Source organism: Arvicola amphibius, chromosome 5 (assembly GCF_903992535.2).
Source record: "Arvicola amphibius chromosome 5, mArvAmp1.2, whole genome shotgun sequence".
NCBI classification, from domain to species: domain Eukaryota; kingdom Metazoa; phylum Chordata; class Mammalia; order Rodentia; family Cricetidae; genus Arvicola; species Arvicola amphibius.
The window spans coordinates 115,388,057-115,401,311 of NC_052051.1; the positions used below are offsets into that span (position 1 = coordinate 115,388,057).

The window sequence follows — 13,255 nt, forward strand, 5'->3', positions numbered from 1 at the left end:
CCCTCCCTCCCTCCCTCCCTCCCCCTTTCCCTGCCTCTACCTCCTAAGTGCTGGGATTAAAGGTGCCACCACAGCCTGGCTACCCCTTTTTTCTTATAATATAAAAATAGAACACAGCAAAATAATCAACAATAAAATATTAATCTGTTTTCCAAGTTACTCCAGTTATTTTTAAAGTTGTTTTTTATTAGTTGGCAGCATTTAAAGATATTGTAAGCTTTTCTTAGTAGTTGAAATATCTAGCAAAAATTCACCTGCATTCCCAAGTAGTACCTGTTGGTCCCTTCCATTCCAATGATGGAGCTCCCATTTCAGGAGAACAAGTATATGAGCATATGCTATATTTCTGGTTTTGAAATTAAACTGAATGGTATTATTAGTCTCAACACAGATATCTTGGTTTTTAATCAAAGAAAGTTTATTTTAAAATTCTTCAGACAAATTAAGTTAATGATTGCTTGACTGGGAGAGAGGAGGTGGGAGCAGGTGAATGAACAACTACTAAGGTCCAGGGGTTGGGAAGGTGATGACAAACATGCTCTAAAATTAGATCGTGAGCCTGGGAGCATTCGGGGAGGTGGTGGCCGGCCTGGTCTACAGAGTTCCAGGAGAGCTGAAGGACTGTTACACAGAGAAATCCTGTCTTGAAAAACAAAAGTGGCTGGAGAGATGGCTCTGCGGTTAAGAGCACTGACTGCTCTTCAGGAGGACCTGGGTTCAATTCCCACCACCCACATGGCAACTTGCAACTGTTTGTAACTCTAAGATCTGGCACCCTCAGACAGACTGCAGGTGAAAAACTAATACATTAAAAAATTAAAAATATAGAAAAAAGAAAACAAAAAAAATTAGATTGTGGTTGTTGTACAAGTCAGTAAATACATTAAAACTCATGTATTGTATACAATGAACTTTATAACATGCAAATTGTATAAGTAAAAATATTTGAAATCTTGTTAGAGTGTCTCTGAAGGAAGGTCAAGAGTGTTGTTTTCATTGGAGGGGCATATCACCACCTGAGGGGTGAATGTGTAAGCCTGGTACTGTCAAACCGCCTTTAAGAGTAGAAAACTAGAGTTTACATAAGTGGATGCTGACATCTAGTGGACAGTATTGTGTACTGTTGGCAGAAAAAGAACAAAAGATTAGAATACTTGAGAAAAGTATAGTTGTATGTTCCTGTAATCCCAGAATACTCTGGAGATGGAGGCTAGAAAATTAGGAGTTTGAGACCAGCCTGTGTACTGAGACCATATTCAGAAAACAAACAAAAGCCGTTTGTAATCACTCCTTTTGGAGTTAATTATGTGGATGCTGTTTGGGGACTTAGCAGGGAGATTCTGTAGCCTTCCCAGTGAGGCTTCCACATGCAAATGTTTGGTCCCATTTTACATTCCAGAACCTTTTGAGACCAATTAGATCCTATGCAAAAGAGGTGTTTACTTGAGATTATGTCTTCCCGTTGAAAAGTGGATACTGTAATAGGAAAGCCCCTTGGAAACGCCTGTATTAATAGGCTTCAGCAGGAAAATGACTTGTTCTTGTTACAAGGGGGTGGTTCTGGGGGACGAACTTAATATAGGACTTAGAAGTTCATTCTTGACTTTTTCTTTTTTTATTTAGGCTTTCTCCTGTTTCTCAGAGGATTTATCAATTATGCAAAAGTTCGGAAGATGCCAGAAACTTTCTCAAATCTCCCCAGGACCAGAGTTCTCTTTATTTATTAAAGGTATTGAAGGAGGGATGGGGCGCTGTTTTCTAGTGGCATTGTGATCATTTTCTACATTGCAGAGTTCCGCGCAGTTCCGAGTGAGATTCTGGGATGCAGACTCCTTGTCTTGTCGCTTTTTTATCAGAGGGGTGGCGTCTGCAGAAAGCTGTTGATGAGGGTGAGGGAGAAGAGAAATATTTTGCCAGCATAAAGGCAAGAATCGTAGTAGTAATAGGGGTGCGAGTAAGGTATTGATGGTGTGATTGAGCCCACAGACCTCCTCCCTCTTCACCAACCTCACAGAGGCCCAGAATGTCCTGCAGAGAATGCTCTGAGGGCACATTTGGGGTAGGTCCTTTTACTTGAGCTCCTGTCAAGCCCACTAAGGCATCCATTTCTTAAAATTAGTCCTTGAGCCTTTCCAACAGCCTGTTTTCAAGATCACACCCAGATTTCATCACTCAAATCCGAGGGAAGGAGAGACCTTTCCCTTACCTGGAGCAGACTTAAGTCCTGAACCCTGTTTGAGTCTCCAGTTTCCCCAGTGGCTGACTCCCATCTTCATCCAGCAGCTACCTGAAGGGTGAGCTCACTTGAGAAAGAATATAGCAGAGGTTCTCTCTGACAGGGCAGGCTGTGCCTTTGTGGACTTAATTCTTTGCTCCTTGGGCTTTGGGGATTTATATGTTTGATAGAATAAAGCCTTAAACATCAGTCCTATTGAAGGTCCAGAAAAGGCGTTGTGTGTAGCAGCTGTCACAAATCTTAAATGATAGGTAGGATTCAGATTGTAGAACGTGGCTCATGTGGGAGAGAACTTCAGTCTCCTGAGTCAGTAGAGAACAAAAACAGACTTCAGGGTGGCTGTGGGTTCTCACTGTAAACAGTGCTGAAGTCACCGACAGGTACCCTCCAAAGCGTTACTGCTAACCGCAGTAACCTAGTGGGACAGGCTTAACTGCCCTGCAGGAACGTGATGATAGCTGTGAATTTCCTGGAATACCTTATTGTCCTTCATCTTCATTTTTCATTACAAGGACATTTGACAGGCTTGGGCTTATAGCTCAGTGTACAAGGTTTAATTCCTCCTTGAGAAGGAAAGGGAGGAATAGGAGAAGCAGGGAAGGTTTGAGTATGTTGGGGAATTTTGTCCTTTCTTCATCTTCTTATACAAAAGAAATGGGGACTGCCTAACACTCTGTTTTCCTGTGTTAGGAATTTTGATGGGAATCATTCCATAGCTTTGATTGTAAATTTTTTTTTATTGATATTTATTGAGCTCTACATTTTTTTTCTGCTCCCTCCCTTCAATCCTCCCCCAAGGTCCCCATGCTCCCAAGTTACTCAGGAGATCTTGTCTTTTTCTGCTTTCTACTTCCCATGTAGATTATATCTATTTAAGTCTCTCTTAGTGTCTGCATTGTTGTCCAAGTTCTCTGGGATTGTGGTTTGTAGGCTGGCTTTCTTTGCTTTATGTTTAAAAACCACCTATGAGTGAGTACATGTGATAATTGTCTTTCTGGGTCTGGGTTACTTCACTCAAAATAATGTTTTCTGGCTCCATCCATTTTCCTACAAAATTCAAGCTGTCTTTTTTTCTGCTGTATAGTACTCCATTGTGTAAATGTACCACATTTTCCTTATCCATTCTTCAGTTGGGGTACATTTAGGTTGTTTCCATATTCTGGCTTTGACAAACAAAGCTGCTATGAACATAGTTGAGAACAAGTACTTGTGGACGATTGAGCATCTTTTGGATAATATACTCAAAAGTGGTATTATTGGGTCTTGAGGAAGGTTGTTTCCTAATTTTCTAAGAAATCACCGCACTGACATCCAAAGGGGTTGTACCAGCTTGCATTCCCACCAGCAGTGCAGAAGTGTTCCCTTTTCCCCACAACCTCTCCAGCATAAGTTGTCGTCAGTGGTTTTGATCTTGGCCATTCTTACAGGTGGAAGATGGAATCTCAGAGTTGTTTTGATTTGCATTTCTCTGATGACTAAGGATGTTGAACATTTCCTTAAGTGTCTTTCAGCCATTTTAGATTCCTCTGTTGAGGTCTGTATTTTTTTTATTGGATTATGTGATCTTTTGGTGTTCAATTTCTTGTTATTTGTGGAGATCAGACCTCTGTCTGATGTGGGGTTAGTGAAGATCTTTTCCCGTTCTGTAGGCTGTCGTTTTGTCTTGTTGATCGTGTCCTTTGCTTTATAGAAGCTTTTCATTTTCAGGAGGTCCCATTTATTGTTTTTCTCAGTGTCTTTGATGCTGGGGTTCTATTTAGGAAGTGGTTCCCTGTGCCAAAGCGTTCAAGTATACTTCCCACTTTCTCTTCTATAAGGTTCAGTGTGGTTGACTTTATTTTGAGGTCTTTGATTCTTTTGGACTTGAATTTTGTGTGTGGTGATAGATACGGTCTGTTTTCATTTTTCTACATGTTGATAACTTGGATAACTTTTCTTTGATCCATTCGACTTGAATTTTGTGCATGATGAAAGATATGGGTCTATTTTCATTTTTCTACACGTGGATATCTAATTATGCCAGCACCACTTGTTAAATCTGCTTTCTTTTTTTCATTTGATATTTTTTTGCTTCTTTGTCAAATATCAGGTGTTCAAAGATGTGTGGATTGATATCCGGGTCTTCTTTTCGGTTCCATTGGTCCTCCTGTCTGTTCTTATGCCAGTACCAGACTGTTTTCAGTACTGTAGCTCTGTAGTAGAGTTTGAAGTCAGGGATTGTGATGCCTGTTCTTTTATTGCCCAGGATTGTTTTGGCCATCCTGGATTTTTTGCTTTTCCAAATGAAGTTGAGTACCGTTCTTTCTAGGTCTTTGAAGAATTTTGCTGGGTGATTGTAAATTTTTTGGGATATTTCTGAGTGGTCTAGGTTGAAAGTCATGAATCTGGGGCTGGAGAGATGGCTGCTCTTCCAGAGGTCCTGAGTTCAGTTCCCAGCAACCATATGGTGGCTCACAACCATCTGTAATGAGATCTGGCACCTTCTTCTGGCATGCAGGCATATATACAGGCAGAATGTTGCATACATACATACATAATAAATAAATGAATGAATGAGTGAGTGAGTGAGTGAATGAATAAATAAATAAATCTATCTTTGAAAGAAAAGGAAAGTCATGAATCTGCCGGGCCATGATTTGCAGCACCGGTCTTCAGGACAGTGCCAGTGCTGTGGGAGCTGTCGGGAGCTGGTTTGAGCAAGGCTGCTGCAGTGTGCTTTAGAGGTGGTCAAAAAAAAAGGGAAGGAAAATACCAGTGAATGAGAGCTTTCTGAGGGCACCAGAACAGTTCCTTGCTTTCTGCCTAGCATCAGTGTGAAAGCAGTCAGATAGGCCCAGAGAGTCTAGCGCATCAGGTGAAGGGAATGGATTGGAAAGCAGTGCTTACAGTTTTAATTGCTTCCTTACCAATTAGCTCTCAGAGAATTCTTGGGAGGGAGATGGTAAGGGTCTGTAGGTATGAGTGATCTTTGCTTATTGAAAAGACTAAAACCTCTGTCCAGATCCACATGTAGAACACTTGTTTTCTTTAGTTGATGGACATTTTGGTTAGAAGTTACAGTAAAACCATCATGTGAAGTATTATGGCGTTACTTCATTGCATCTGACTTTCTTTCGTGGTGATATCCTTTATTAGAAGCTAGCTGTAGGCTTACCTGTGCCAGAAAGACCACAGGTAAGGAATTTCAGAAGTAACTCAATGGTAGAAAGTAACACACCTTTCATTCTGGATTCAGCTTGGTGTTTACAGAGGCTGTTAGAACAGAGACTTCTCTTACTGGCTGTGCTGGGAGTCTCTGAATTTGAGGCCAGCCTGGTCTACATAGTTCCAGGACAGCCAGGGCTTTGTAGAAAGACTCTGTCTGAAAACATAAAGCAATGGGAATAGAGACTTCTAGGCTATTCAGAATATAGGACAAACAAAAATAACTATAAAGTGTTCCCAGTAGACTGAACCCATGGGGGCTGGAGCAATGGCTCTGCAGTTAAAAGCACTTGTTCTTCAAGAGGACCGGGTTTTGATTGCCAGCTATCCTGGAACTCTGTACTTCAGGCTGGCCTCAAACTCAGAGATTCACCTGCCTCTGTCTCCCGAGTGCTGAGATATAAAGGTATGTGCCACCACTACCTGGCCCATAAGTTTCTTAAAGAAAAAGGCCGTCTTTAACCAACTGAAGCAGGAGTTACAGAGTTTGTGACTATGGTAGAGCAGTAATCAGACACCCTTTCACAGCTCACTCAGGCTCTAGGGGGAAATGGTACACTGATAGCTTGCCATCCACAGTTCCAGAACTGGGAAGACTGAGACAGGAGGATGATACTGAGTTAGATATGGGAGGTAGTGAGTTACGGGCCAGCTTTGAATATGTCTCAGTAAAACAAATGAAAAAGTACATAGTTAACTAAATAACTCAACACTTTTCCCTCTTTGCAAGAAAAGTCAGCGGGGTCTCTATGAATGGGCATAGTGATATCAATTGTGGCTATGAAAGCGGCAGAAAGAACCTGTACCTTTTATATTACTCAGAAGTGATAATGTTCTTCCTTCACTGAAAGTGTGCTTTTATAGAATACATCTTGGTATATAATACAAGGGCAAGCTGCTGTTGCTGAAGAACTCTCCTGTAGCTGTGGCACACCAGGGCATGTGCACAGTGCACAGGGAAGAAGCACGGTGCATTTGCACAGCTTTTTTTTAAGCTGCATTAACCCTTTATACTTTTGAACTTGAAAAACTTCTCTTTTTGAGAATTTCATGCATGAGTACTGTCTTTTCATCTTCACTTCTTCTTCCCTTCCAACTATTCCTGCATCTCATAGCTGTCAAATTATTATTACACATGTATGTTATATACAAACACAAAACTTGCTGAGGCCATTTAGTGTTCCTCCAATTTTTCAAACTTGTTTTCTGTTGTTTGTTTTGGTTGGTTGGTTTTGCTTTTTTGTTTCTCAAGACAGGGTAGCCCTGGCCATGCTGGAACTCACTCTGTAGACCATACTGGCCTTGAACCCACGAAGATCAACCTGCCTCTGCCCCTGTGTGCTGAATTAAAGGTGTGCACCACCAACAACCAGCAGTGTATTTGGTTTTTGTTCTTTTAAGGCATTGTCTACATAGGTAACAACTCCTTCCTCAATTGAGTGCCACTGTGATGACGGCGTACCACTGCCCACTGCAGTGGCTGCTTTACTGCTCCGCTGTGTCAAAACACCCAACAAGCAGCTTGAAAGAGGAGGAGCTTACTATGGCTCACAGTTTGAGAAGATAGTGGTAGGGAAGGCATGGCAGTATGGCCATGAGCCAGCTGGTCACATGACAAATGGATTTGAGAATCGAGGATGAATGCTGATACTCCTGATACTCCGCTCTCGCGGTCACATGACAAATGGATTTGAGAGGCGAGGATGAATGCTGATACTCCGCTCTCGCTCCTTTCTTCAGTCTGGATCCTCCAGCAGGATGTTACGTGACTGCTGAGTGGCAGGTTTTGACTCTGTGAGTCCCTTTAAAGCTGTTTATAAAGCAGCAGAGACGAACTGGTGGGGAAAGTTACCTGTATTCCAGTGTCCTGCAGTTGGACTTGGCGGTCATTGACTCTTGGTTTTCATCTGTTCATCAAAACTGATGAAGGTGGAATGACTTGAGTTCATTAGGCCTCGTTTGAACGGCCTCCAGGCAGTAGCCATAGGTTTCCTTTCTGTTTCTGCTCACGTTTCCAGTCTGAGTCCTCCGGTGTTGATGGTGAGCTGTGGTCTGTCACTTTGTCTTCTTGGTGTGAAAGGCAATCCATACCAGTGATCTACCAGACAGGAATGAATCTGGAGTTGTGGCCAGTTTCCCTGACTATTTGAATCTTCTTTGCATGTTGGCACCTTTTAAGCTTATATAGTCTAAGGAGAAACAAAAGGAACATCAAGGTTTTGTGTGGTTTTTACCACAATCTGGAGAGAAAGGGGACACTAAAGACTCATATCATAGATGAACCCATCCCGTTGTCATGCAGCATTGGGTGCCAAAAAGTAGTGCCTTACACTTGTTAAAGTAATTGGTATGTGTGTCCCTAGTGCTCTTTCTTTGGGCATTACAATGAGGAGTTACTCAACGTTTTTCCCCACATGACCTCCACAAGAACTAAACCAGTGTGTTTGTATAGGGCTGGGACTGTGATCAGTGACACATCTCTGTTTAGCATTCAAGGCCCCGAGTTCAGTTTCCAGCACAGGAGAGGAGGGCAGGGACACACATAGACACAGACATCATCTTGAAAGTATAGTATACATTTCAGGTGCTGGCGAGATAGCTCAGTGGTTAAGGGCATTGCCTGCTCTTCCAGATGACCTGGATTCAATTCCCAGCAACCACATAGCAGCTCACAACTGCTTGTAATTTTAGTTCCAAGGGATTTGACACCTTCACACCAATGCACATAAAATAAATACATTTAAAAAGATAAAAAAAAGAAAGTATACATGTCTGTCATATTACTTTTTAAAAGTTGCTTAGGAATTGCATATATTCTGAAAAACAGCTTCCCGCACACATTGGTTTGAAAATTTCTGCAGCATATTTGTAGACTAGGACAGGTGAGTTTACTATGCCCACTTTTTAACTTTGCCCATTTACAGAGAGAGTGACATCATTGGTATCCTCACTGGAATTCACTGTGTGAGCGCTGACAGAATCGTCAAGTGAATGCTAACAATAGGTGGATTAGGAGATGGTCCTGTTCTAGTCTGTCCTAAGGAGAATAACTGTAGGATGAAGAACCACCACTTCCATTTTGTGCTTTTTTAGAACAGAAGAGAAAAGAGTGAAAAACTCCTGATCTCTGTTTTAAAGAGAAAACATCCTGGGGCTGGAGAGATGGCTCAGCAGTTAAGAGCACGGCTGCTCTTCTGGAGGACCAGGGTTCAATTCTCAGCACCCACATGGTGGTCAAAACCATCTTTGACTGCAGTACCCTCTTCTCACCTCGGAGAGCACTGCACACATGTGGTACACAGATGGACATGCAGACAAACACCCATACACATAAAATAAATCTTTAGAGAGAATGTGTCAGTTATTTATAGTGTGTGTTTGGGGGGGGTGGTGTTAAAAACTGAAAGTTGACTGCTTATTGGCTACTATGATGTCCATGTATAGTAATCTTCAGATTATGTTGAAATATACCACAAATGTCTCAAAACATCTTGTCTTTTGTGACTATATCCTGCTTTTAGTCAAAATAGCAGGCTAACTAGAGATTGACTATTCAACATCCTTCTCTGGCAGATAGTTTCTGGCAAAGGCCTTCCTGCACCGATGAAGTCCCTTGAGAAGAGCGTGCACCTGCAGGAAGTGAATCACCACCAGAATGGAGGAACAGTCACCTGCTTTAAAAAATAAAAGTACTGTTGAAAAAGATCATTTCTCTCTATTTGTTCCTAGGTGTAAAATGTTAATAGTTAATGCAGAATTCTGTAATCATTGAATCATTAGTGGTTAATGTTTGAAAAAGCTCTTGCAATCAAGTCTGTGATGTATTATTAATAATGCCTTATATATTGTTTGTAGTCATTTTAAATAGCATGAGCCATGCCCCTGTAGTCAGTAGGGGGCAATCTTGCTTTATTCATTCTCCATCTCAAAGCAGATTTGAAATTTCAGATTAGTGTTAGCTATGCATAAAGCTGGCTGTTTGAAAGGGGGTTTTCTCAAAAGTCAAAACTTTGGTTATGACTGCATTTCTGCACATAATCCATATTCCTGTTCAAATTAATCTAGAAATATGTTAAATTGTACTGTGTGAACACCTGGAAGCAAAACCATAGTGCAAAAGTCATTGTAGTGTTAAAAAGATGTTCTCAATTGGTACATAAGCATTAATTTTTCATAGTCTCTATTCAGAAATTACCTTTCATTCTGTAGTTCTGTGTACAAAGGAATTCTAAAGGCATTTGTCGTTGTATGAAATGGAAAGGGCAAAGGCAGATTCAGATTAAATACTAAACGTTATTCTGGAAACGGGCTAGAATTCCAGAGGGTCAGGAACCAAGAATTAGCTTGGAACTTTTGAGAGGATCCCTAACATTCTGTACTCCTTGCTTTTACAACTGTTATAACTGTAGAATGATGTGCTTGCTGCCCAAGTGCTAGCTCACTTTGGTTGCTATATTAAACTGTAAATACAATAGAACATTAATAAATGTCTCTTGTGTAGCACCTTTTACTGTAATCAGTGTTTAATTTTGGAGTTTAAAGTTGTTGACTATGACTGCATTTTCTAATCTTACACAATAATCCAGAATATATTCTAAAAATTAAAACTTTGTGTCTTAATTATAGTTTTATTGCTGTGGAAAAAAATATATCACAGCCAAGGCAGGTGTGGTACATGCCTTTAATCTCAACTCTCAGGAGGCAGAGGCAGTCAGATCTCTGAGTTCCAGAACAGCCAGTGTTACACAGGAAAAACCCTGTCTCAAAAAAAGCCACTTGGGGAAAAAAGGGTTTATTTCAGTTTATAGTTCCACAACACAGTCCACCACTGAGGGAAGTCAGGGTGAGAACTCAAGGCAGGGACCTGCAGGAAGGAACTGGAGCAGAGGCCATGGAAAAGTGCTGCTTACTGGTTTGTCTTTCATGGCTCTCAGGACCTCCTGTCCAGGCATGGCACCACGTACAGTGAACTTGGCCCTCCCGAACCTATTATCAGTTAAAAAAAAAAAAAAAGGCACTATATACAGGCTTGTACACAGCCAGTCTGGAGGTGGGTATTCTCTAAGTTGAGGTTCCTTCTTCCTAACTCTAACTTGGGTCAAGCTGTCATAAAACTGGCCAACACGCTATGATTGCACTTCTGCACACAGTTCATGTTTGTACACTCACAAATTGGAGTAGAAATCTCCCCTTTCATGTCTCACTCTGTACGTTCCTACAAGTATCTGAACATTACCCCTACAAAAGACAATAAACCAAAGTAGAAGGAGCATGGCAAGCCTGCAGAAGCTGCTGTGGAGCTCGCTGTCTGCTTCCTTCTGGTGCCACAACCATAAAAAGCCTGCTTGGATCATTGACCGCCTCCCTCAGTTTAACACAGCCTATGACTTAAGGAATGAACGGGAAAGGGTCCTCATTCCTCCACATCTTTATTGCCATTTACTTGTATTAAATTTAAAGACAAGTGGTAGTCATATTAGCCTTTTTTTTGCACCGTATTCTACTTAGATGAAATATAAAGAAAAATACGCCACAAGGTTTCAAACTACCTTGTAAACTAGCACTAGCTATATGAGATAGTTAATAAAAGTGCTCATTTGTCTGCTGCCTGGGAACAACCTAGGAAGTCTTTGGGGTGTTAGTGTATAATACATAGAAACATTAAGTTGTCTGAAACTAAACATCAGAGCCTCCTGGAATTGCTTTGTTGTGTATGTGTGTATGTTGTGTTATTTTACTTTGTTTATTGGCTTTTTGGAGAGAGTTTCTCTGTGTAGCCCTAGCTGTCCTGGAACTTACTCTGTAGACAGCCTGGCCTTGAACTCACAGAGATCTGCCTGCCTCTGCCTCCTTAGCACTGGGATCAAAGGCATGCGCCACTGCCGGTCAGTTTTTTTATTTTTTGAGACAGGCGCTCACTAATGTAGAAATCTAATGTAGACCAAGTTGGCCTTGAACTTGTATCAGCCCTCAAGCCTTTGCCTCCTGAGTGCTATCATTACAGATGTGTATCACTGCACCCTGCCTAGATTGACACATCAATAGTACAACCAGATTATTGGTTATTATGGTGTATTCTTGTTCTGTTTTGTTTGAGGGGCTTCCTGTTTAGCCCAGGCTGCTATTGACTTCTCGTCCCTCCTGCCCACCCTCATGGCATCGTCTACCACCATGCTCAGCTGTGGTGATAGTCTCTGAAATCCCCCTCCATCAGATTATACCAGTAAGACATTTTTATGACCTCTTGTGTCTTAATTCCTTAATGAAAACAATCTGAAAATAGAAATGCAGCGGGAACTATTAAAATTGTCATGCAGAACAGTAAAATATGATAAAAGGTAGAAATTTTAATAAATTACTTTGGAAGAAGAAAGGAAGGAAACACAACTTGCTGAAGGTTCAGAATAAATTGGCTTGGATCAACACCGCTCTCTGTAATTGCCATTTGAAGTAGGCGTGCTTATGCTTAGAGCATTGTGTAATTGTCATTCCTTTTTCTGGAAAGCACTAGATTGTTTGGCAATAACAGCATTGATAAATTTCCTTATGAAGAAATAGTAAACACAGGATTGGAGAGATGGCTCAGCAGTTAAGAGCACCGACTGCTATTCCAGAGCACCTGGGTTCAAACCCCAGCACCCACATGGCAGCTCCCAACTGTCTGTAACTCTGTTCCACAGGTTCTGACACCCTCACACAGATATACCTGATGACATACATAACACCAGTGTACATAAAAATAAACTTTTAAAAGAAATAGTGGCCGGGCAGTGGTGACACACACCTTTAATCCCAGGATTTTGGAGGCAGAGGCAGGCGGATCTCTGCGAGTTCGAGGCCAGCCTGGTCTACAAGGGCTAGTTCCAGGACAGACTACAAAGCTACAGAGAAACCCTGTCTTGGGGGAAAAAAAAAGAAATAGTGAACACAGAGCTGCTAAGATATAGCTTAATAATTTGTCCCCTCTGCTGGTGTCCAGTTGGTCTGTTTTCAGCTACTTGGAAGATAATTGCCTTCCAGTAAAGATGACTTGGGGAATAATAAAGGTGTAACATGATGCAAATGTGAGATGTGCTTCCATAGATGGTTAGGATGTGTGGTGGTTTGGCTTTAGTTTGTCTATTTTGGAGGCTATCTAGTATCTGCATCTACTGCAGTTGGTAAAATGAGTTGGCCGGGATCGTTTACCAGACCAGGATTGAAGGATCAGTTTGGGTGTGTACTGTTGGACAGAGTTCTTGCTGAAGTCACCCACGTGACCTCCTTAGCTGCAGGAGGGCTCTGGGTAGTCATAGGTCGCTGGGGGAAACCCCTCTGAAAAAAACTCACCAGGAATATCCAAAGGGAAAAGGAATTTAGCTTGAAGGGAAAAGATTATGAACCTGATATTTTACCATCCTCATTCTTTGCTGAAGGTTGGTTTTATTTATTTGTATATGTGCATGTGTGTCCCTGTGAGCGAGTGTGCCAGTGTGGAGGTGCCTGTGGAAGCCAGAAGGTATTGAATCCCTTGGAGCTGGGGTGCTGGTGATTGTGAACTGCTGGGATTTGAACTCAGGTCCTCTTTACTGAGCAGCAAACACTCTCTAGCCCTGCTTTTGTTTGAGACAAAATTGCATTTTCCCTGCTTGGCTAGACTTCACTATGTAGCCTAAGGTGGCCTCAAACTCAACAGCATCTTCCTGCCTTGAGCTCGCAGGATTACATGCATTTGCCAGCACACCCAGCCTCACCCATTCCTGCAAGAGGCTGTTCTATAGCCGTCTTGTATCACCCACAGCCTCCTGGTTGTGAAAGAGCTGTTTTCCCAGGCTG

At 41.8% G+C, this 13,255-nt stretch overlaps 1 protein-coding gene across 1 annotated transcript in view; it reads left to right on the top strand.

The window, feature by feature from the left end:
* The window catches only part of Ndfip1 (Nedd4 family interacting protein 1), a 50,618-nt gene extending 40,662 nt beyond the window's left edge, over nucleotides 1-9,956 (top strand). Inside the window, exons 7-8 of the mRNA XM_038330816.1 lie at nucleotides 1,624-1,729; nucleotides 9,014-9,956. Of these exons, the coding sequence (XP_038186744.1) occupies nucleotides 1,624-1,727 (104 nt within the window). The 3' untranslated portion in view covers nucleotides 1,728-1,729; nucleotides 9,014-9,956. The remainder of the gene's footprint in view (nucleotides 1-1,623; nucleotides 1,730-9,013) is intronic.
* The last annotated feature ends 3,299 nt before the right edge of the window (nucleotides 9,957-13,255 follow it).